The 25,575-nt window shown below is 36.6% G+C and overlaps 3 protein-coding genes across 6 annotated transcripts in view; 2 read left to right on the forward strand and 1 right to left on the reverse strand.

Annotated features, from left to right (window-relative positions):
* Positions 1-7,718, reverse strand: part of ago1 (argonaute RISC component 1) — a 42,000-nt gene extending 34,282 nt beyond the window's left edge. For all 3 annotated transcript variants that reach the window (XM_081387808.1, XM_081387807.1, XM_081387806.1), the window contains exon 1: positions 7,324-7,718. In XM_081387808.1, coding sequence (XP_081243934.1) covers positions 7,324-7,348 — 25 coding nt within the window. In that variant the 5' untranslated portion in view covers positions 7,349-7,718. The remainder of the gene's footprint in view (positions 1-7,323) is intronic.
* A 2,244-nt stretch (positions 7,719-9,962) lies between these two features.
* Positions 9,963-21,465, forward strand: dhdds (dehydrodolichyl diphosphate synthase). 2 transcript variants are annotated; one of them, XM_081388160.1, is made up of 9 exons: positions 9,963-10,020; positions 10,701-10,774; positions 11,874-11,990; positions 14,744-14,886; positions 14,965-15,081; positions 16,659-16,760; positions 16,875-16,989; positions 18,421-18,528; positions 20,568-21,465. In XM_081388160.1, the coding sequence occupies exons 2-9, from the start codon at positions 10,712-10,714 to the stop codon at positions 20,808-20,810; spliced, it is 1,008 nt and encodes a 335-aa protein (XP_081244286.1). In that variant the 5' UTR covers positions 9,963-10,020; positions 10,701-10,711; the 3' UTR covers positions 20,811-21,465. The 2 variants fall into 2 exon arrangements, with proteins under 2 accessions (XP_081244286.1, XP_081244287.1); XM_081388161.1 differs by having other exon boundaries at positions 10,016-10,276.
* Positions 21,466-21,506: 41 nt separating this feature from the next.
* On the forward strand, positions 21,507-24,929 carry hmgn2 (high mobility group nucleosomal binding domain 2). The gene is made up of 6 exons (XM_081388502.1): positions 21,507-21,865; positions 22,992-23,027; positions 23,337-23,366; positions 23,454-23,507; positions 23,975-24,037; positions 24,239-24,929. Exons 1-6 carry the CDS (start codon positions 21,851-21,853, stop codon positions 24,272-24,274), a joined length of 234 nt encoding a protein of 77 aa, XP_081244628.1. The 5' UTR covers positions 21,507-21,850; the 3' UTR covers positions 24,275-24,929.
* Positions 24,930-25,575: the final 646 nt, after the last annotated feature.

Below are 25,575 nucleotides of genomic sequence, written 5' to 3' on the forward strand. Positions count from 1 at the left end.
TTAACACCCAGCAAACGTGTGTGTATTTCAGCAGTGGCGTGTGTAAAGCACTCACTCCTACCAGCCACTTGGTGGGTCGAAATTTATTTATAATATCTACATTTTTCAGTTGCAGTCTTTTAAAAAGGCATCTGAAATAATAAACTAAGTGCAATCTAGTGTTGTGCTTTTTTGATAAATATCCATACTGAACTATCTGAAACTCTTCACGTTCTCGCTCTCTCGTCTCTCCGACAGCGAGTTACACACACACACCCGCCTCTCCTCACTCACTCACTCAATATTGTTGGAGTAACAGGGCTTGAATTTTATTGTGTGTATTGCGCATAATTTGACTCATTCCTGCATATTTTGTGCTCACACCCAAAGTGAGCACACTCTCAGAACTCAATTCAGTTCTTTTGCGCTGCTTATTGCGCTTAAACAGTCAAATATGCGCACAATAATGTCAAAATGCTGGTCTTGGCGAGTATTCACGAATGTTTTAAGTGAACATAAACAGCTGAGAAAGAAAACACACGTGTAACAGTATAGTGGATCTGTGTTTCAGGTCTTTATGGCCTCGTTTACACTGTCAGTGAAATGTGACCCAATTCCGATTTTTTGCTCATATGACACGGATCCGATGTGTTCTATGACCGTGTAAACAGGAAAAAAACGCATGCATTCGGATATTTCGAGATCGGTTTCAGGCCTCATTTATATGTGGAAATAAATCGGATATGTGCCAATGCGACTGTAAACAGGCAGATCGGATTTTCTGAGGCATTAGGCAACGTCTCCGCGGTTTAACGTTGTGTCGTCGTAGGAGAGGAATGTGAACAAACGTTGACACAACATATTGTCGTACACAACAAAACTTTGGACCCACTGCTCCTCGTTAAAGCCAATATTTAAAGCCAGTATGCTCCCAACAGCCCTGAGATCTCTCTCGCACACAATAACTGAAGCATATGTGCAATGATGCCACTTTTCGTCCTCCTTCGCCTCAAAATCATGGTGATGTTTGGCGAACTTTGCATATATCGCAGAGCTAGCATCAAGCATATTTCACATCCGCCCATCTGAGCACGAGAATTTAACCCTTTAAGCATGCGCGATGTTTCAGATAGTATAGCAAGTGTAAACACATGAATCGGATATGAGTCACAGTTGAAAGAACGTGTAAACGGACGGTTGAAGAAATCGGATATAGGCAACAAATCAGAATTGGGCATCAAGACCTGCAGTGTAAACAAGGCCTAAGTAACAGCAGCCTAATATACCTGCTGCAAAATTATGAGATAATATAAAAAATATCTATATATGGCAGTTTTTCCCATGGTGTTGATGTCAAAACTGTGACCAGTGAAAATGCTGAGTGTCTAGTAACATAAAACCACTAGCCACAGTGGCTGGTGGGCAAAAACGTTAATGTCCAGCCCTGCAACAAACCATATAACCAAAAATACTGATCAACGTTTAAAACGGAGAATAAAAGCTGTTGTTGTTGCTGTTGTCAAAGGTTCTGTGTCCAATCATACTCTACTTTGTTTTACTGGAAATGTATTTGTCACTTTGCTAGTCCAGTTGGACAGATGTCAACGGTTGCGTCACCCGCCCTCACCCTCAAAAACTATAAACATCTACACAAGATCAAAGAAAATACATTTATAATGAGAATAAACACGGTTTGTTCCAAAGGTAAATTACTGGCTGCTGAGAGCATGAGACATTTACAATTAAATACACGTTTAGAAAGCAACACTTAACCAAAACACCAATTCTTGATGTGTTTTGTTTTTACTATTAATATTGTAGTTTTTTTTATATTTTAAATTAGCTTTCATTTTTATAATTTATTAGTTACATTATTTATTTATTTTTTAGTAATTCTGCTTTGCGCTTTTGTAATTTTTATTAGTTTTTTACTATTTATCTTTTTTTCTCGTTTAAATATTTATTTCAGTTTTATTTTTAGTAATTCAATTTAAATGTACTTAATTTCAGTTAACTGCCAAGGAAACGTTTTCTAAGTTTAAGTTTTTCATCTAATATTTATATTTTATTTCAGCTATATTTCAATAAACATGAATGTTTTTTAATAGCTTTGTAATAACAAAAAACTGATTATGTCTGTGCAGGCATGCTAACTTTAACGCATTTCAAAGTTTGATTACAAAATTGGCATGGGTAATTTTTTCATGTTAAGATACTTTCAACTTTTGATAAGTTGAGACAGTCAATAATAAGTCATTCTATAGCTTGACACTGTGATGCTTTCAAAACATTGATCTGTTTGAGTTTCAGTTTGGAAACCAAAATTCTTGATTTTCCTATTGAGTCTGTGTCATGTTAATAATTTTGAATATTGTTGGGTCTGGTGTTATTTTAGTATTAATATTGTAGTATTTGTTAATATTTTTAGAGTCTGTGTCATGTTAATAATTTTGACTATTGTTGGGTCTGGTCTTATTTTAGTATTAATATTGTAGTATTTGTTAATATTATTAATTAGCTTTTATTTCTATATTTTCAGTTTAAATTTAATGTATTGTTTAGTAACTTTGCTATGTGCTTTTGTCATTTTTATTCGTTTTTTTATTTAACTTTCATCACATTTAAATATTTTTTTTCAGTTTTAGTTTTAGTAATTCAACTTAAATTTATTTAATTTCAGTTAACTGCCAAGGAAACGTTTTCTAAGTTTAGGTTTTTCATCTAATATTTATATTTTATTTCAGCTATATTTCAATAAACATGAATGATTTTCAATAGCTTTGTAATAACAAAAAACTGCTTATGTCTGTGCAGGCATGCTAACTTTAACGCATTTCATGTTAATAATTTTGAATATTGTTGGGTCTGGTGTTATTTTAGTATATTGTAGTATTTGTAATATTTTTAATTAGCTTTTATTTCTATATTTTCAGTTTAAATTTAAATGTATTGTTTAGTAACTTTGCTATGTGCTTTTGTCATTTTTATTCGTTTTTTTATTTAACTTTCTTCACATTTACATTTTTTTTTTCAGTTTTAGTTTTAGTAATTCAACTTAAATGTACTTAATTTCAGTTAACTGCCAAGCAAAACATTTTCTAAGTTTTCCATCTAATAATTATATTTTATTTCATCTATATTTCAATAAACATGAAGAATTTGTAATAGCTTTGGTATAACAAAAACTGCTTATGTCTGTGCAGCTTTTCAACCATTTCAATGTTTGATTTTAAAATGGGTATTTCTTCATGTTAAGATACTTTCATCTATCCCATTTTGAGAGTTGTGTTGAGACAGACAATAATAAGTCATTCTAAGGCTTGACACTGTGACGCTTTTGAGCACATCGACCGACTCGACACAACAACACTGAATAAACCAATGGCAGAGAAGGGAATATTTGGGAAACCTGCTTAAAAACAGTTCAGTTTGGTGATGCCATACTGGCACAGAAATTACACACGCCAACATTTTGTGTACTTGCGTATGAAAAACAGTTTTGTTAGCATGTTGATGTCCAAAGTCCAAATCTGCATAGCCCTAGTCTAATGAGCTGACGCCTTTAACCTCTCTGTCCATGACGAACACTCCCTCCATCATAACAAAGACCCCAGCTGCCCTCCTCTTCACACCGGGGGGAAGGAGAGGAGAGGAGCCACATCAGCACACACAAACACAGGGGCCCCAAAACATTCCCAGCCTCACCATAGCAACAGAGGAGCAACACACATTGTCATGGAGATCAGGAGACCCAGGGATACGTGGGGGTTTGGGGAGAGCCGGACCTTCGCCTTATTCATCGTATAGTGCCGGCGAGCACCTCAACATTACACCGAGACAAGGTCATCAATCTTATCCCGCATGGCCAACTTTATAGCTCGCTCGCCTATGATTTAAGAGCGCTTCGGAAAACTCTCGCACGCTTTTCTCTTGTTGAGGAGATATACTCTGCTAAAGTCCTGATCAATGTTGCTGAGCATGTTCTTACACCAGTGCAAACGCAAGCAGCAGCAGATGGCTAGAACTGGAGCCAGATCTCAAGAAACCAGTAAACAATGGCAGCTCTCTTCTAGGGATGGATATATATAGAGAGATATAGATGGATAGATGATAGACTTGCTGCTAATACAAATCTAAGCATCATTATGAATAATGTGCAGTTTATATTTGCCCATTATATTTACTAAAAGCAATATTTACTATATTATTCACAATTATTCTGCTGGGAATATAAAGTTATTTTAATGCAATTTAAACTTGAGTAGCAAAACTTTGTTAGAGTTGGAACTTTAGATTAATTTCTGTGCATCAGTTGATTTCAATGAATCAAAACTTAAAACTCTTAATTTACCACTTATTTTGTTTCTGCATGGCTTTTTTTATTTACCAATTTAAAAAAAGAAATTACAAAAATGTTGAAGCAGTGGAAGACATTGATTTTTAACTAAATGATGGTTCTTCCAACTGAAAAATAAACTTTTTAAAGCCATTTCGGAGCAAATACATGAATATAAAGATGGTAGCACTTTACAATAAGTTCCCATTTGTTAATGTTAGTTAATGCATTAACTAAACTGATAATTAGCAAGACTTCGGTTACAGTATTTGTTAGTTTTTGTTGTTCGTTTATGTTGTCTCAGGTCCACTATATAATATAAACAGATATAACATTTGACTATATTAGTGTAATGTATTAATGTATTAAAAAATAATGTATTAGTAAATGTTGACATTAACTAAGATTAATAAATGCTTAGTTCATGTTAACAAATGGAACTTTATTGAAAAGTGTTCCCATAAAGGCATATATTTGAATATTGTCAAAAGGCACAAAAACAAAAACAAACAAAAAACCTTTGGCCATAGCAAAGAAAGCAGATGTGAGCAGAACCGTGACACAAAAACAGAAGCAGTGTTTTGGCATGGTGCTGACTGGGTTAGCGCTGGTCTGGAGTCCCAGATGTCCTGCTGTTGAGGGCTCAAGACCATAATGCACTGAAGTGTGTACGATCCACAGAGACGCCACCTGGCCAGTGTGTGACCCTTCCCCTGCCGCTCATTAATACAAGCCACTCTCAGTGTCAGAAACACTACAAAATCAAGATGTTTTGGTCTTCCAATCTGGGCTTTTCAATGGCAGATGCCATTATACAAGACCAAAGCTATCGTTTTAAAATGAGCTACTGAAAAGATATTGCAATGACAAAAGTTCATTCATTGTAAGGGATAAAACTTTCACTAGCATCACCAAAATGAATTGCAAAAATAATGTTTGTTTTCAAACAAGCTTCACAAACACTCCTGCCATTGGCCAGACAGAAGATAGTCCCACACTATTGGGTGAGCCAATTCAACTGTTGTGTATGTGTAGTGCAGTCATCAAGATATCGTATTATCGATTTGAACGCTCATGAGCGCCACCACAAAGACGTAAATATGAGTGGGAAGCTCGGGATTTTCTTTACGCCCATGAGTTTGGGGGCGTGTCTGTGAGAAACATGATGGAAATCCACTATACTTCGGTATTTAGCAGTGACATTGTCAGGCTTTTTATTGTTTTTTACAACACACTATAGCATTTTAATATAACAATATAAAATGTAACTATAAAGTTTATGGTGGCTTTATAAATTAACCTAAAGCAAAACACACCTGATGCACATTCTTTGTTCTTGATTTTCTATAAGTAGTTTAAAGGTTTAAAGGCACACTATGCAAGATTTGTACCTTAATATAACAGCTTCAAAGTAATTTCAATGGTAAACGATCTCGTAATAGGGCGAATCATCCCGATAGCAAAGGCAAAACCAGCGGCTGGCTGAAAAAGGACGCCGCTGGCAAAACCAGCAATGCAGGTTTGAGAGGTGACGCCCCGACAAATCTCGCGAGAATCACGACTTGCTTTACGGCACGACGTCACATACATCAACAACATATGAAGCAGTCTCTATGGAAGACACTAGCTCGCATTTCAGACGTGAATCATGGCAGAGTCGACGAAGAAAACGAAGAAAGCGCGGTCGGAGTGCTGAGACGGCTCTGCATGAGTGGTATTAACGACAGTAACGTTAAATAGAAGTACTCCACAGCGACTTTAGGGGGCGCTGTTTGAGAAAAACGGAAACTGCATAGTGTGCCTTTCAAAACCTTGCTGTGTTTTTGTGTAGGTAATTAAGAGAAGGTACACGCCATCTTGCTCTGACGAAAGTGACTTGAACGCACCTGATGTTGTAAACACGACTTCCCAACTCTAAAATACGAACTTCCCAGGAGGACTTGGAACATGATGATCAAAAAAACAAACAAAAAAACAACGTTCTAAAAGTGTCACAAAGTCACACTGTTTCAACATACAAATGCCTCTGTATATTAAACTGGGCTAAGTATGTATTTCAACATACATCGGCTTTAATTCATTAAATACCACAAAAATTGGCTAGGAAAAAAAGGAGAATCGGAAAATCATCAGTTTAGCTATTAAATCCATTCCTGAAAAAATTATTTCAAATTAATCAAAAAAAAAAAAAAAAAAAAGTTAATTTGTAAATCCTGCCAGGCTCAGATTTAAGAAAGTTTGATCTCCAAGTAAACTCTTTAACACATATAACTGTAAAAAGAAACATGAAAACTATGACCTGGAATTTTTTAGAATTGTGATTTTACAGTTTCCTTACATTTCCTAATTTTCCACATTCACCAGAAACTCGGAACTAAAACACCATTTTGCACACAACGCAACATCTTGTGAGTCAAACTGACAACTTCCTTCATCTGCATTTAAAGATGCCCTTCTTTGAAACAGTGAATAATTTATCAACCGAATGTTTCTGAAAAAAAATCAAAAAAATCAAATCATATTCCCAAAACCCACTGCAGCTGCCAGGCCGCTTTTATCCCTCCTAATATAAATCATTTATCTGGTCATAAGCCGTACAGTCTTGTGCATTTATACTGTAAATGGAAGTGAAATTGGTCAAATTGGCCTGAGCCATATTTTAGCAGGATCAATAAAGACCCCTGGGGTCACTTTCCCCTTCTGCATCTGCTGAAGGCGGGCTTCAACCTCATGTCTTCCCACGACCCCTGACCTGGGACAATCTCTCATCATTTCCCCCTTATGCACAGATCAGTTATCCTACACTGCAACCAAATACTCATTTCCAGGTATCATCAAGCAATGCACATTAAAAATGGAACGTTACAATGTATCATTCCATAAGGAAACAATGTGGAACGTTAGAGTGTATCATTATAGAGTGATTCAATCTGTGTAGCAATAATATCAAAGGTAAACATTGTATCATTTCAAAAGCTTCACAAACAACTTAAAAGAACCGAACCCACCAGCGCCAGATGGTCCCGGCTCCATCCCATCCACTGAGCCACAAAGGGTTCACTAAAGTCCCGATGCTCAATCTCCACGGCGCCCGGCCCTTCAGGCTGGAAGCGTCCCCGACTTCCAGCCTCTTCCCTGGGCGAGAGGGATCGTCTCCTCCGCCGCTGCTGGAGCCCCAAACCCGCAGGAGTTGAGAGAGAAACAAAAGCTCCTTAGTTCGGATCCCGAATGAGCCTCTCCTCCTCCGGGCTCTGTCCGTCCGTGGCTGGCTGGTGCGGGTCGGGCTGCTCTGCTTCGGGGTGTTGTTCCTCCTGCTCACCGTTCAAGCTGGATCCACCAGCGGAACAAAAACGCTCGCCCCGTCCGTCCGTCCGTCACCCCCCCACAGCCCGAGAGCCCGTTCTTCTTCTTCGTCTTCTTCTTCTTCTCCTCCTTCTCCTCCCACTGCTGAGATTCTTGTCTGTCTGCTGGTCTGTTTTGTGTTCGCCCTCTAGTGTACGCTTCCCAATCCCCCCAAAAATGAATCCCAATTCCAATTCATTCATTTAGAACAGAAAGGAATGCAGGCATAATGCTTACTGCATACTACATCTACACACTATATACTACATACTGACCACCTTTTATTTAAAGTCCACATGAAATCAAAATGGAAGCTTTTAGTAGGCTATAATAATATGTTAGGCTACCCCCTACATTATGCTGAAGCTGTTTGTTCACACATTTACTATTTTCAACATGATGAATGGCACATAATGCTCTATGGGGATAGGGAACAATTCACGATTAAATATGCTTTCCATTGGGGCGAATGAAGTCTGGTTTCACGTTAGAGTCACGCGAACCGCCGCAGAGACGCGATACACAGAGCGGATCATATGATCAAGTCGATGCACACCAGAAACGCACTGGATCCATTTGAATTCTGCACAGAAAGCTTGCATTTTAAAGCGATATGGAGGAAACTGCGGCTTTACCGAGCTCAACGGTTCTGCTGTTCGATATGTCCCGCCCTGTCTTGTGTCCTCCTGCTTCAGTGGAATTTGTCAACACATTTAATAGCGATGCGCGTTTCAAGGCGCTTTAGTGAGCCTTTAAAGGTGCTCTAAGTGATGTTGGGTGACGTCACTTCTTGTTGACGTTCGAAGTATTGTCAAACAAAATGGAGGCTAGCTAGACCCTCCCTCCTCCTCATCCGCGCACTAACCCCCCAAACCCCACCCCCAAATCATTATTGTCGGTTATTGGCTGGAACAGTTTGTTATGTTTCGTGGTCCAGGCTGGGCCAGTTTGTTTTTGTTGTCGTTTGTGGAGCCTGTGGTGTCTACAGAGACCGCGTTTTTTTACAGTGTGTTCAGGGGACAGGCAGATAGCGGATAGTGAGGAGATGTTTGCTGTGTGTGACAAAAAATGTTTCGGCTTAAAAAACGCGTGACATCGCTTAGAGCACCTTTAAGTCTAGCGGTGTCTGAAAAAACTCTCTTATCCTATTTAGTACACTATATGGGTTGCGTATGGAATACTATTTCCTCCTCATAAGAAAAAAAATCTTTTGTAAATGATAATTATGACATGCTAAGTCATGCTTATCAGATAAAAATTCGAATTGATGACACAATAAGCCGAAATTATGACATAAAGAGTCACAATCTTAGTGGCTTACTTTACTTTATCTCATAATTTAAAACTATTTATTTCATTATTATTATAGTCAAAACTATTACTAGTTATGATTATGACTTAGTCTTTCATAGCTTCCGACTTCCGACGAGGCCTATTCATGTCATAATTTTTAACTTTTTTCATGTCATAACCATGAGCTAGTATGTCATAATTATTTACCAAAGTATGTTTTTTTTTCTCTTATGTGGCAGAAATTCCATAATTTCCAAAACTTTTCTAGGCAATTATTTGCAAAAGCATGAAATGTAAATTACTTAAATAGGCCTATATGATTTATGCTTCGGATGAAACGAACTAGACTGTTTATTCTATACAATTTAAAAAGGCAAAGTTTTCATAATTAAGACTACAATACAGGTGTATGAGCAAAACAGACAATTTTCTAAATTTAGATAATTACTTTGTAAATAATTTTATTTCTGAAAACCAATGATTGTACATTATATCTCAAATTATTTATGATAATGTCACGATTATCGTGACTTTCTGTTGCCAAAACATATTTTAGATTTAGAGATAAAGATAATTTAAGATAATTTATTTTATTTTAATTGTCCCTACTAATAGTAGCCTACGGAATTATTTTTTAAATAAATAAATAAATGTTACGTATTTTCATACACAAATGTATAAAATGTATGTTTGTTCTCATTTCTTATTGCTAAGCCCCCTACTTATCTCTTATTCCACACTTATCTGGAAACTCTTGCTTCCTCCATAGCTATAACAACTATTTCATTGTGCAAAATATGACATAAATATGTTTATAGTAGCCTTTGTGTTTTGTTTTCTATACCCCTGGCCCTTTTTTGCATTTAATAAAAAAGTATTTGTAAATAATAAAACAACAAAGAAAGTCGAACGTATATTATTTGTATACATTTCAACGTTTTAAGGGATGAAAAAATAGTTTAATAATGTGCTGGGATAATAAGAATTTTATTTTGGCGATTGCTTTGCTGTCGCGTTTCTGTGGCGTCACTTCCTGTCAGGGGAAGAAGACGTCATCTCACAGACAGGGGGTGAGTTGGAGCTTTACGAATTCTTTAAAAACAGCGAATTAACGCTTTAAATCAAGACGATTTCGCATTCTTTGAATGAAAGCCTGCTTTTAATGAAAGTGATGACAGTGACATGCTAATTTTACTGTCATAGTATTTACGGTAGTTAGCGTTAGTGCCTTTTAAGCAGGAACCAGTTATAAGTCATAATAATAATATTGATAAATTTCATTCTGTTGATTTTAATGAGTCGCTATTTACTGATATAGTTAAACGTGTGAGTATTTTCAGATTGGTAATGTTTACTTTGAGAAAACGGTTGTGTATTGTGTGCAATATATTGTCTTATTCTGACAAATATGACAGACGTTTGTTTATATTTTAATACATTATTAGTCCTATGAGGACCATTTCAGAAATAGAGAGATTTGTTTATGTCTGTTTTTTCAAAATCTATAAGTGTTTGCATTGGCTGTCTAGCATACTGCTTCTACAGACATCAACATCATTTACATTTAATCATATAAATGGTTGAAGATTAAGCTAGATTGGTACAATTGCAGTGCATAAATAAGTTTGATTATAATAAGTGCCTGTTTATGGCTCATGCACAAGATGTGTTTTTAACCGTTTCTTTTGGTCTTGTTCGGTCTTCCACTATTGTACATATTGTGACAGTAACTCTCCTCTTTTTTACACAGAAACAACTGCAATGTCGTGGATTCGAGAGAGGGAATTATCCTTTATAGAAAGGCTCACTGCCAACATCCTGAGGGTGTGTATCAGAGAACGGGAGTTCGTGTAAAATCAAGAGAAAAACTGTAACAAATATATAAATAAGATAAAATAAATAAATAAATAAAAATGTGATTAAAATAAAAATATTAGTTATTTATCTGTTAAATATATAACCTTAGATTAAAATAAATAAATAAATATTAGGTTAAAATTAATTAAATAAATAATACATTAAAGTGAGTAGAAAAATATATATTAATGTAACTTTAGAGAAACTATTTTAGATTTATAATATACATTTTTCAGTGTATATATTTGGTGTTTATTAAAGATAGATGTCTTTTAAATATCAAGGTGGGGGTCCCTCACATAAGGATGATCATATCTGGTCAGTGGCATCGAAGGGTGTGTTCACACTTGGCATGTTTGGCTGGATTAAAACACACCCTGGTGCGATTGCTCTGTTAGTGCGGTTCATTTGAATAAGTGTGAACGCTGCCATCTGAACCCTGGTGCCACCAAACAAGCAGACCGAGACGCTGAAAAGATGAGTCTTGCTCCATTTCCAAGCGACCCTGGTGCGGTTCGAATGAAATATGAATGCAACACGGACCAAAGAAATGTAAACAATCCAAAAACAGGACATGATGTCAGAAGATGCGACCCTAAAAAGGACAGAATTCTCAATCGCACCTGTTTTTTTCTCGTCATAGTCATGATGTTGCCCATCACAGTTCAGTACAGGCGTCAGAGCCGCGTCTCCTCGCAGCAGATCTTCATTTGTCTGTGTGACGGAGGGATTCCTGACGATGTTTTGACTCCCTTATAGATTTTATAAGCTCTTCACGAGTTCTCAGCTGGTCTAAATACCATCATATGTCGGCTACGCACCGTTCCGTCGCAAAATATACGTAATAAAACCAACCAATCACGTTGTGAACATATCCCTATCTTTAGGTTTGGTGTTAAAATGCCAATGTGAACGTAAAATGGACCAGGAATGAATGTTTTTATTTCTTGGTTCGAAGAACCAATCGAACCAGACTACAAGTGTGAACATACCATGGAAGATCGAAAACCCCTGTACAGTGAATTGAACTGAAATAATCATCTAAAACCCTCTTTTTCTTTCTCAGGCAGGGCCCATGCCCAAACATGTGGCCTTTATCATGGACGGTAATCGGCGTTACGCCCAGAAGACGCATGTGGAGCGACAGGAGGGCCACTCACAGGGCTTTGAGAAACTGGCGGAGGTAAGTGTACAGATACTGACAAACTCATATACAAACTAGATGGATTTATTAGGCAATATTTGGCCATTTTGACTCCCTGGGTGATTAACAGACATCTTACCTCCCCCTTCTGTCAGTTACACAATCTACGTTATTATTTTTTTAATTCAGCAACTTTGCACTGGCCATGAAATTGTACTTTATATATCTGTATTACACCGGCTGACTCTCAGTATCGGCCATTAAAAAATACACACAGTACAAAAATAAACTTAAATTATCTTTAAAATATATTTAAAATTATATAACCTACATACGCGTTTCACATTCTTTTTGTGGCAAGAAAACATCCCTAAACTTCTGAAACTAAGTGAACATCAGTGTTTTACTGTAGCATAAGAAGTGTTATTCTAACATCAGTGTAAACCACGGGGTTCAGGGGTTCAGGTTATCCTACATTAGGATTATTTAACAACAGAAACTGAATAATCAAACGTAAAAATAAAACACTGCTTAGTTTTCACTGTATGAATGAAATATATTCTGATTCTTACAAAAGTTATTCAGCCGAGAGCAGCGAGTGATTTTCTCTTTGTCTTTTGTTCATGACCCCAGTTTTTGTAAGCCACTGTGATATGAATATCACGATATATAAATTTGCGATATTTCTATAATTTCGATATATTGTGCAGCCCTAAAGTTAAGCGGTTTCTAATAAACACTTGATATTTGAAATCAACCCAAACAAACACACCCCTCCCTTCATTGCTCCGCCCCCCAAATGCACAAACACACAATGCAAGCGTGGATGACTCTTCATCATAGCTGAAGCGAAGCAAACTAAGGCTTTCTGAAAAACAAAGTGATGACAAACGAACAACAAGTATAAAAAGAATAAGGAACATAGAACAGGAACAAAAAATGAACATACAGCAACAGCACACAAGAGTATATACAAGCAAGAGTTGGTTGTTAGACTCCAGCAGCTCCAGACAAACAATAGCCGCTTTCCGACCGGAGGAACCTTTTCACAGTTCCTAGAACTGTTGGCTAAAGTACCCGGATGTCGGCGTGTTCGCACCGCAGGAACTAGGAACGATTTTAGTTCTAGGAACTCCATTTGGAGGAACTCATTTAGGTCCTACTTCAGAGTAGGGTCTAAACCAGCACTATAGGAACTACCCGTGACGTTAGTGTACGCTGATTGACCGAACGCACGCGGAACACCAGCACCCGCCATTTTTAAAACAGCTTATCACAGATTATTTATAGCCTATATATTTTCTCCATAATACAAATATGGAAAACAGTGATAGATGGGTCTCTAAACCTTTATGCTGAAGAGAAAATCCAACGCAACTTTGAGGGGAACAAGTCAAACATGATTATGTATTTCTACCCAGCTAGCAACACTGGACATCAACCACACGGCATAGGCTAATAACCTTTTTTTCATATACTGTCTACTTTCTATAACAGTTCTATCTAATAAGATATTAAACAGTACTATTAGACAGATCGCTAACTAATAAACACAGAGAATGCGAGCATTGTTTGCTCTGGCGTTCTCAGCGCCGCCAAAATAAAGGTCCGTTGCGCCGTCAAAATAAAAGTCGCTGTGCTTACGTCACTCCCTTACCCCTCCTACCAGTTCCTATGGACACTTGGCCAGTGCGAACGCAAACAGCAAAACCGAGTTTGGGGGAGAGTAGTTCTTAGAACTGTTTAGAAGTGGACAGTTCCTAGAACTAAGTTCCTGTAACTACTTGGTCGGAAAGCGGCTAATGACACTCAAAACTGTCCTGAAACTTAGGGGTGTAAATCGGACAGTTCATCACGATACGATATCATATCGATTCTCTCAGCCAGCGATACGATATTTGCCTATACCTCTAATTCTATTCTATTCAATTCAATTCAACTCAATTACAATTATATTCTATTCAGGGCTACATCGATTGATTGATATACCTTGTCACCTGACCTAAATACTGCACTCTGATTCGCTAAAACTGACTTATCGGGTGGTGTTCACAAACAACAAGGGTTTCTGCTGTAAAACATTAACTCGCGATGTGTTGACAGTGGACAATACCAGCTTTTGTGACAAAACGTGTTTAGGGTTCAGTCAATCTTGTCAGGAGATTAACGTTACAAAGACACACCGGCAGACAGTAAGTAAGGTGGGTAAATGAAAATGTGCGATTTGACGGAAATGCTTAGATGGACATAACGTAAGGATGTGGAGAGTGTCAAAATAAAGGTACCGTATTATAGCGATATTTTATGTGTGGCATCGATGCATCGTATCGTTAGACGTTTGATCGATGCATCAATCCATATCGATGTATTGTTACACCCCTACTACTAGAGCTAACATTACATCAACAGCAGATCTTGCTTCAGCAAAATGTTACTCATGTATGGAGCAGAAACAACGTCCTCTTCGCTCTCTCCAGTGCTGGAAAGCTTTTCTAATATTAACCCGGGTCCTGAAGCTCTTGCCTGATCATAACCCTTCTTTTTCCAGATATTCCTCTGATCTTTTCTCTTTTGTAAAGTCTTACTGCACCTTTAATCAATCTCTAGACCATCAATTCACTAACCATCATGCATATTGCACACACAAATGTCAACAAGCTCCCATTAGATGCACCATATCTGAATCTCATATACGTCATGTAAAAATAAAACGAACTGTGCTTGGATCACTTTATATGATGCTCTCAGTTTTAATTTCTTTTTCTTAATATGCATTGTTTCCACTCTCATAGACGCTCCGCTGGTGCCTGAACCTGGGTATTCATGAGGTGACCGTATATGCATTCAGCATTGAGAACTTCAAGCGTGCCAAACAAGAGGTGGATGGCTTGATGGAGCTGGCCAGACAGAAGTTCAGCCGCTTGCTGAATGAGCAGTAAGTTACTCCTGCACAAGATCTATTCCTCTATCGGCTGGCTGAATAGAATCGGTACAATGCGTATGTGATTTCTAGGGAGAATCTCGAGAAGCATGGTGTGTGTATTCGTGTGCTGGGAGACCTGACTCTACTACCTGAAGATCTGCAGCAGGTTATTGCCAAAGCCGTGGTGTCAACTAGAGCACACAACAAGTAAGCACTGCATACTATTTTCTTTTTATAACTTTTGACCTTGTACTTTACAGATCTCCCATCGCTAGTCTCCAATTAGTGCAAAATTCCTCAAAGGGAAACCTAAATTTGATCATGTTACACCAATTTTAAAATCTCTGCATTGGCTACCTGTGCATTTTAGAGTTTTTAAATCCTTAAATAATCTGTCACCGAGCTATTTGTCTGAGCTACTCTATCTACACAATCCCATATGAAATCTGAGGTCTGGTGATAAGAGACTTCTCTCTGTCCCCAGATCGCGATTAAAGCATAGAGGAGATCGGTTCCTTTGCTGTTGCCGGCCCTAGGCTGTGGGACAGCCTCCCGGCGTATATCAGATCGGCTCAGTCCTGAACTGTTTTTAAATTATCTCTTAAAACCCATTTATTTTCCTTGGCTTCCAATTCACTGTGAGCTTCTGTCATAAAATGTGTGTTTTGCCCTGTGTTTCTTCGTTTTTTTATGTTGTTCAGCACTTTGGTCAACTGTGCTTGCTGTTTTTAAAAGTGCTATATAAATAAAAACAAACTTGAAACTTGAGATCTTCGTCAAAACATATACAAATTTTAGCTGTCACCCGGCTGTACTCAATAAACTAGTATTAGGGGTTGCACAGACTAGTCGACTTTAATGCTCTACCATGACGCTTTAAGCTTGACCACTTGCTGATCATGGCCTATAGAGGGCAAAACATGATGATAAATCTTTGAAATCCACTTTAACGCTCCATTTCCAACAGTTAAAATGACAAATAAATGCATAATCTGAGAGTGCTCCACAAGATTTGTTTGGTTATACCATCTGGATGCTCAAAATTGTTCTGGGGGATGCACGTTTTAAACAGTTTATTGTACACGTAAGTTAATCGCCGTTCTAATCGAATGCGCTGCTGCATTGTAACACACACACACACACACATACAGACAGTAGCTCGCGCATCACGTGCAGATCACGCATACAGAAACATTCAGTAGCGCAGAAATGTAGTCAACTGTTCTGTGATTTATCAATAAAATAGCTTAGAAACTGAAAAGTTTTAGCATTTACTTCTTAGTAACTAAAACCCACAGCTTCACTATTAGTAGAGAGACACTGGCAGGTAGAATTAATTCACACACAATCGCGCTCTCACTAATGCATTCGTATAAATGTGATCTTTTACTGTGCTACTTCATCTGAATCTGATTTATAACGAGCAGAAATCTGTGAGAAATATAATGACCCAAAGACTAAAGAACTGATAAAAATAAGCTGTTATGTATGAGCAATAGCCTTGAGTCATGTGTCAAGCTGTGCACAAGGCAAACCGCGTTCGAGTCTCAGCTTGAGTTCAGGCTTATTTAATCATCAGCGACTAGTCGACGCCACCTCGACTTTAATCACATAAATGTCACTTTAAACACTTAAAACTCCTAACGAGTATAGATAAACTCTGTTGCATGGTAGTGCATGAGTTAACTAAACATTGTGTTTTTAGAGCATGATATGTATCTGATGCATTTGCTGAAGTTCATTCATCTCATATGTTGCTGACGGTGCTCTGTTTGATTATACAGGTGTTTTCTGAATGTGTGCTTTGCGTACACCTCAAGACATGAAATCGCAAATGCTGTGAAGGAAATGGCATGGGGAGTTGAGCAGGGCCTGATCAAATCCAGGTTAACATTGCTTTTCACTTAGTTTTCCTGAAATAAGTGTGAGGAAACAATAACATCTGTTTTATTACCTGTAAAGCACTGTTATTAAATGTGTTCTTCTCTGTGATTTGTCAGTGATGTGTCCGAGGTGCTTCTCAGTGAGTGTCTGTATAGCAGTAATTCTCCAAACCCCGATCTGCTCATCCGTACGTCTGGAGAAGTGCGCCTCAGTGACTTCCTACTGTGGCAGGTAATGGAGATTCGCATTAGTCAATGCTTTGCCAATGCAATGCTCAAAACATACAAGATTTGAGTTCAGCTGCTATTCATAGTTTCATAGATTCACAGTTGAACAATCTTGATTCAGAGACAATCACAGTGGTTCTTTCCAGAGGTGTTTCTAGCCTTTCATCAGGACTGGGCACCAGTTCCCCATCGAAAAAGTCTGCCCGTATTTTAATTATTTTTAAAATACTGTTGTTTTGTCATAAATTGTCTTTACCTGTAGTATAGAGTCATTCACAACTACACACGCAATAAAGAGCTGCGTCGTCGATGACAAACGGTAGACTTTACAATAAGGTTCATTAGTTAACATTAGTTAACGTATTTACTAACATGAACTAACCATGAGCAATACAGTTTGGTTACACTTTATTTTAAGGTGTCAGTATTACAATCTAAGTACTGAGTAATAATAATTAACTACATGTACTTACTATAGGGTTAGGATTAGGATGAGGGATTGGTTTAGGGTTAATTGCATGTAATTATGCATAATTTATAGTTATTTCATGTAACAATGACACTGTAAAATAAAGTGTTACCTACATTTGTTACTGCATTTGTTCATCTTTGTTAATGTTAGTTAATAAAAATACAGCTGTTCATGTTAGTTCACAGTGCATTAACTAGTATCAGTAAATGTTTAAATTAACATTAACTAAGATTAATAAATGCTGTTGATGTGCAGTTCATTACTAGTTAATGTTAACTAATGTAGTTAACTAATGTTATCTAATGAACCTTATTGTAAAGTGTTACTGAAGACATTTGCAAGTTTTGTTTCCCACAATGGATTGTAAGTAAATATCCACCTCATCCACCGCTCTCTCTTTTATTTATTATAAAATATCCCGTACTATTTCAGTGTGAGAAACCGCTGCAAACGTTTCAGCGCATGCGTGAACTGTCCTAATGAATCAAACAGAACTATGAACTATTTCAGACCTTTTAGAAAACCCGCCTGACAGATTAGATGAGAATGTTTCCTTCGCGAATCTGGCATCGCTAATTCTGATTATAAACAGCTGATAGAAAACACATTACATGATTGCTGAAATATTATCAGAGGAAATTATACTCAGGTCTCTCAAATGACACATAAGGATTTATCAGTGTTATTTTACCGGTGACTAGCGATGCACCTGGTTCTTTTTACCTATGAGTATGATTAAGTCGGGCTGTTAAGAGCTGAGTAATTCCCATCTCTGCTTTTGCAAATGATATTTCCCCATCAAAACACAGTAACGGCAGCTGAAGGTCTGGCACCGTTCTCATGGATATCAATCTGCCGTGTCCATTGTGCATCAAGCTCATATTGTTCTTAATATTCACCTTCCCCTGCAACTTTGAAGTGATGAATGTTTTTCATATTTCTTTATTATCTTATTCTCCACAGACCTCATATTCGTGTCTAGTGTTCCAGTCTGTCCTGTGGCCGGAATATTCTTTCTGGAATCTGTGCGAAGCTGTTTTGCAGTACCAGCTGAGTCATCGATCTCTCCAGGTATGCTAGATCTCTTTTGTTGTCCTGTTTTTATAGTGATTTATAGATGTAACTGCTGTTTTATCACCTAGAAACATTAGGTCTCATTCACGAAGTGTGCATACACACAAATTTGTGAGTGAAATCTGGGTACTAATGTTTTCACGAACAAATCAAGATTCACCAATAACTGTCACACTAGAATTTATTCCAGATTTAAGGCATGAAACATAAATTGCGATAGTCTTTTCTTCTCTACTGTGACGTATATATGGGTGAAACGACTTGTCGAACAAGAACAAATGTAGGGCGGGGCTTGATTTTGTCCATAGGGGTTTGATTGGATGGTTGTAGACACATATCATGTAAACACACCATCAGTGAAGAGATGGGGAAGTTATTTTGATTAAAAATAGTGAGGCACATGAATAAAAAAAATAATGTGCACTAATAAATCATTTATAATAAATACTGCTGTCAGTTTTAATTTTCATGGTGACCACACATATGCAAAAATATGGAAGCTTGTTTCCGCCACAAAATTTAAAAAATTAAATGATAATTGCGACTTTTTATCTCACAATTGCGAGTTTACATCTCGCAATCCTGACTTTATTTCTCAGAATTGCGAGATATAAAGTCACAATTGCGTGTTATAAAGTCAGAATTGCGAGATATAAAGTCAGAATTGCGTGATATAAAGTCAGAATTGCGTGTTATAAAGTCAGAATTGCGAGATATAGTCAGAATTGCGTGTTATAAAGTCAGAATTGCGAGATATAGTCAGAATTGCGTGTTATAAAGTCAGAATTGCAAGATATAAAGTCAGAATTGCGTGATATAAAGTCAGAATTGCGTGTTATAAAGTCAGAATTGCGAGATATAGCCAGAATTGCGTGTTATAAAGTCAGAATTGCGAGATATAAAGTCGCAATTGCGTGATATAAAGTCAGAATTGCGAGATATAAAGTCGCAATTGCGTCTTATAAAGTCAGAATTCTGACTTTTTTCTCGCAATTGCGACTTTATATCACGCAATTCTGACTTTATAACACGCAATTGCGAGTTTATATCATGCAATTCTGACTTTATATCTCCCAATTGCGTATTATAAAGTCAGAATTGCGTGATATAAAGTCGCAATTGCGAGAAAAAAAGTCAGAATTCTGACTTTATAAGACGCAATTGCGACTTTATTTCACGCAATTCTGACTTTATAACACGCAATTCTGACTTTATATCTCGCAATTCTGAGAAATAAATTCAGAATTGCGAGATGTAAACTCGCAATTTTGAGATAAAAAGTCGCAATTATCTTTTAAAATGTTTTATTCTGTGGCGGAAACAAGCTTCCATACAAAAATCATAAGTGGCCTTATAATCATGTTAAGATAACAATAATTACAATAATTTTCTACATGGATATTTTATCCCTCATTTGGCATTGCTCAGATCTTGCTGCGTGTCTATAGAGAGCGTTACATGTTTGCTGAGAGTGATGACGGGCTGCAAAGGAAACGTTCTGCAGAAAGCTCTGTGGGCATGGTTTGGGCGTGTGGTCGCACATTTAAAATACTCAATGTATTAACATTTGAACTAGGTTAATAACAAATTCATATGCATGAGTTGTGAATTATGCAGACTTTATTTTGTGAGAAGTTCTCCTGTGCATACAAATAAGAAATAATCCACGCAATTATTACTGAATGACACCCGTTGTTTTGATTGGACCATTCATGTATTTAGCTCACTTATATTCTTAGATTAATAATGGGACCTTATTGTAAAAAAAAAAAACACACAACTTTCTATGATTAAGAACCTTTTGACCAGCATGAAGACACAGGATATTGTATTACAGCATGTGCCGTTGTTGCTTAATGCTTATGTTTTTTTTAAACGCTAACTATGAATGTTTCCCTAAATGGTTTCCTAAATAACATGATTCTAGGAAGTGCAGAAAAGTTGAGTAAGGAAGCAAAAGCATAAATTTGATGAATGCTACACATGTGCAGTTACATTCATATTCTCATTTGCTGCACATATTTGGTGTGTTGTAGAAAGCTCAGGCGCTGCACAGAGAAAGCCAAGCGCTCCAGCAGATGGAAGCAGATCGCACCTGTGTGACGGAGATCCTGCAGCATCGTGGGAATGGAAAGCCCATGGATGGCCAGAGTCGACAGACCGCACTGCTGAACTACACCGCCAGCCGAGAGGAGCGGGTGCGCTGCTTTCTGAACGCCCTTCAGCACAAGAGAGACACTTTCTTCAACGATTTAAGCAGCCAGGCTGTCGTGGCTTAGCTCTGAACTTTTTTTATTTACTGATCTGTAAATACTTTACATCTGGAAGGATGTTTCACCCCGTTTTATGGGGCAGTGGCTATGTATGTTTGTCAATAGAACAGATCTTAAACCTTCTAAATAAATTGATTGACCACAGGGGCTTCTTTTATGGACTAGAAATATACACTGTCGTTCAAAAGTTAGGGATCTGTAAGGTTTTTAAAAGAAGTTGCAAAATATTTTTATTTCAGAAAAATGCTGTATTTTTAATTTATTCATCTAAGAATCCTGAAAAAAACGTGTACACAACTGTTTTCAACATTGATAATAAAAAATAAATGTTTCTTGAGCAGCAAATCAGCATATTAGAGTGATTTCTGAAGGATCATGTGACACTGACGACTGGAGTAATGATGCTGAAAATTCAGCTTTGATCACAGGAATAAAGTACACTTTACTATATATTCAGATAGAAAACAGTTATTTAAAACTCATAATATTTCATAATATTACAGGTTTTTTTTATCGAATGATTGGTGAGACTTCTTTTAAAAACGATCCCAAACTTTTATATAAGTATATATATAAATGTAATGTATAGAAATCTATAAAAAATGTAATTAAATGAGATGAGTATGTGTGTATAAAGTTATGACTAGCGGTTTTTCCCTCTGAATTCGGTTTTTAAATTTCCGGTGTAATTTCCACTCTGTCCAGCAGAGGCGCCGTTCTTACCAAGACGAGCATCATCATCATCAGTCTGAGCTCTGGGTCTGAAACCTGAGCGGGGAATTCTGTCATTGTTGCTTTAAGAGATAAGCGACGCCCAACGATACGTGATAGTTCTAGCAGCCAATCGCTGAACGGTATATGTAAAATCTGGTTTAAACCGGTTTCTATCTTAAATTTCAATATAAAAACTTAATAAAACATATACAGCCGTTATTGTATTTTACGCGAGACGCTGTGAGGCGTGTACGGTTCCGTTGCTCACGAGCATATTATTTTGACAAATATTCTGATTTTTGACATTTTTTCGGGGTTTTTCTGCAGTCAAGATGCCCAAAAGAAAGGTAAGGATGCACTGCAATATTTTTTATTTCTGAAAAAAATCGCGAATTTTGTTCTTTTGTACATATGTGCCTATATTTTTACATTTTTCTGTTGCTGTTATGGGCTGTGATCGTGTAGTTGTTTTATAATGGCGGACAGTCGATTTTACATATTCACTGTCAGACTGTCAGTCTTGCCGCGCAGTGACGAAAACATGACCAAAAAAACTCGACGTTTAACTTAAAATAAACCAGACGGGCATTTTAAAAACGACAAATACTGTAGCCTGTATATGTGCATTATTATTTCTATAATTATCCGAGCAAAACAAATCCTGTAACATCCGCCTGATCACTTGATGATATAAATGGAGGGAACTTGCATGTCTTAAGATGCTGCTCGAGCTCCCACTGGCAACTATTACTAGTATTTCTGAACATAAACCTTCACATTAACTAAGATATTAGCATTTTCACACTGCAGATAAGTGTTTGTGTTGGAATTTTACAGGAAAAAATAGCTCTCATTTAATCTTTTGCGTTGATATCAGATTGCGCACGTGTATTTTCGGTCCTCAAGTCAATTTTATTAAACATAATATGTGTTTTACTGTTCTTTCGTGTCATTTAAGCTCTGCTCCTGTCATTGTTGATGTGCACAACGCCTACCCGAAACGTCAAGCTGCCATCTTTACAGCACCTGTGTCTTTAGAAGACGGTGCCTTACTAGTAATACGCGTTTTGACTGTAAATGTAATTTTTTGTATTTTACTTCAGTGTTCAATGTGCTTTTGTGCGAGTTACAGTGTTTTCGTGCCGAAAACAAAGGAACTATACGCTGAGAATCGCCCCTCAATCGTTTAAAAGGCGCGTAGTGATGCGGCCAAACAAAAGGAAGCCGTCTTGCCCGCGCGCACTGACAGCCCGGATTTGAATTTGAATATGCGCGGGAAGACAGAGCAGAAATAAAGTCATCCGTTATGGAAAATAACTGCGGCTCATCGCCTGTGACGTAACGCCTTGTAACTGTCACATAGAGCGGTCTATTTTGTGTATTTCGACAAATATTTTTTCAAAATGCGTTTATGTACAAAATATATATATATATTTGATATCTATAACGTTTTTGTGTTTTGTTATTTTACAGATTGATGGTGATAAGGCCGCCAAAGGCAAGGAGGAGGTTTGTCCATTTAAATATATATATATAGTATTTTAATGTATATATATTTTTAATAAATTATTGCATTAAATTACATAAGAAAGTTTTTTGCATACATTTGTCCTGCTTTTGCTTGATGAATAACGCCCTTATTTTTAGTTTATGCCTATATTAGTTAACGTACATCAATCATCAGATAAATTTACTATAATGGCCGATTAATATGATGGGGTTTTTTTTTTCAGTTAATATAATAATTAGCATTTTATATTGGCTCCCCCACTCTTTAATATTTGGTTACATGATTGATTTTGTATTATTTTTTTGCAGCCAACAAGACGCTCCGCGAGGTTGTCTGCTGTAAGTATCATCTTTAGGATCTATTTATTCAATAAATAGATCTTTGTCTAATTTCTGTGTCTAATTAAATTCTGAATTGATTTACAGAAACCAGCTCCTCCTAAAGCAGAACCAAAGCCCAAAAAAGCCGCCGCCCCTAAGGTAAGGATGTAATGTGTGTGTGTGTGTGTGTGTGTGTGTGTATATATATATATATATATATATATATATATATATATATATACAGTAGTCAACATTTGAAGTGGATCAAAACCTTTCATCAAAGTTATGTATGAATTTTGAACTCTTGTTCTTGTCTTAGGACAACTTTGATGAACTTTTTTGATCCACTTAAAATGTTGACTACTGTATGTGTGTGTGTATATATATATATATATATATATATATATATATATATATATATATATATATATATATATATATATATATATATATGTGTGTGGGTGTGTGTGTGTTTGACCATTTAGTAATTGATTTTTTTCCATTGATGACAAAATGCCTTGCCTACTTGTTAACCCTCAAACCGCCGAGTGTGAATGCATCCTAATCCAGCGGTTCGGTGTGTGTTATTATTTCTGCAATCATATTTTGTGTCATTGCTCACGCAGAAGGCAGCCAAGGGGAAGAAGGGCAGCAACCCTGCTGAGAACGGAGACGCCAAGGCAGACCAGGTCCGTCTGAAAACGTCTTTGCTTAAACCTTTACTCTGACACTTAGAAGAGAGCTAAATAAACGAGACCCTCGAGTGCTTCTGCTTTTCGTTCAGTAGCATAGATAACACACCAACTAATTACTGGAGCATATAAGATAATTGCTCAGCCAAATCACTGTTTAACGGACTTGTTTTTAACGTTTTGATCCTTTACCTCTAGGCACAGAAGGTTGACACTGCTGGTGATGCCAAATGAGAAGCTAATAAGTGTCTAATCCTTCTATGTACTTGGTGACTGTACAGTTTGAAATAACTATTTTTTACCAAGTTTTATATTAAGAATAACATTTATAGTTGACTTGTTGACTTGCTTTTGATGTATTGATTGATTTGACAGGAGTTACTATATTTCATTCATATCCATTTGTATCCCATTTTTTAATCAAGCGTCTATATCTTGCCAGAACGGTTTGCCCTCGCCAAATCCGTCGGCGAAACGCAAGAATTTTGTCCTAAAGTTTGTTTATTGCTTTCTCTATCTCTTTCTTTCTTGGTTTATCTTTGGATTTTAAACACCAAACATTCTCAAAAGGCAGCTTAAGAGTGTTTCTAAAATGTTTTCAGGAGGGGTTTCACCATGTTGTTAGCATTTAAATGTAGAAATACTGTGTTTATTCTTTTTTTTTAGGGAAATTACAATGAAATTGTCACAAGAAAAAAAAAATGATTAAGGCAACAATGTTTAAATAAATTTACAATGTGAACCTTCAATTTCTTTAGATCTGTGTGTTCTGAACTTGTCTTTTTTTTTTTTTTTATTAAGTTATGTTCTGAAACAGTGGAAGGATATTCAGTGACTCTTAAAATGCTTTGTTTTAAATGGTTTTGAATAAAAAAATTAAAAAACTGTCCAGAAATTGTATATCATCTTTGTCATCTTTTGCATGTGATGGTGGGCTAAATATAAATACAATTCATGACCTCATAAAAAGATCTTTTTTTTAATGTTTTAATGCTAATATTGTGAAATATTTTTACAAAATAACATTTCTATTTGAATATATTTTATATATGTAGACATATAACAGTCTTCAGTGTCACATAATCCTTCAGAAATCATTCTAATATGATTTATTGCTCAGGAAACATTTATGATTATTATCAATGTTGAAAACAGTTGCACAATTTTTTTTTAATTAATTTTATTAATAGAAAGTTTGAAAGAACAGCATTTATCTGAAATAGAAAGCTTTCGCAACATAATAAACACTTTTGATCAATTTAATCCATCCTTGCTGAGTAAAATTATTAATTTCTTTTCCAAAAATCAAAACAAAAAAAACTTCCTGACCCCAAACTTTTGAACGGTAGTGATAATGTTACAAAAGCTAAAGACTTCTTTTGAACTTCCTATTCATCAAATAATCCTGAAAATAAATTGTACACAACTGTTTTCAACATTGATAATAAATAAATAAATTCTGTAGGATCATGTGACACTGAAGACTGGAGTAATGATGCTGAAAATTCAGCTTTGCCAACAGAAATAAATTGCGT

Source organism: Scardinius erythrophthalmus, assembly GCF_964197995.2.
Source record: "Scardinius erythrophthalmus genome assembly, chromosome: 16".
NCBI lineage: Eukaryota > Metazoa > Chordata > Actinopteri > Cypriniformes > Leuciscidae > Scardinius > Scardinius erythrophthalmus.

Bases quoted from the DNA above. Each gene is read 5' to 3' on its own strand.
- hmgn2 (XM_081388502.1), top strand. The intron at 23,028-23,336 runs GTTTGTCCATTT...ATTTTTTTGCAG, and splicing joins CCGCCAAAGGCAAGGAGGAG to CCAACAAGACGCTCCGCGAG. The intron at 23,367-23,453 runs GTAAGTATCATC...ATTGATTTACAG, and splicing joins GCTCCGCGAGGTTGTCTGCT to AAACCAGCTCCTCCTAAAGC.
- dhdds (XM_081388160.1), top strand. From the start codon at position 10,712: ATGTCGTGGATTCGAGAGAGGGAATTATCCTTTATAGAAAGGCTCACT. The intron at 15,082-16,658 runs GTAAGCACTGCA...TTGATTATACAG, and splicing joins TCAACTAGAGCACACAACAA to GTGTTTTCTGAATGTGTGCT. The intron at 16,761-16,874 runs GTTAACATTGCT...GTGATTTGTCAG, and splicing joins CAGGGCCTGATCAAATCCAG to TGATGTGTCCGAGGTGCTTC.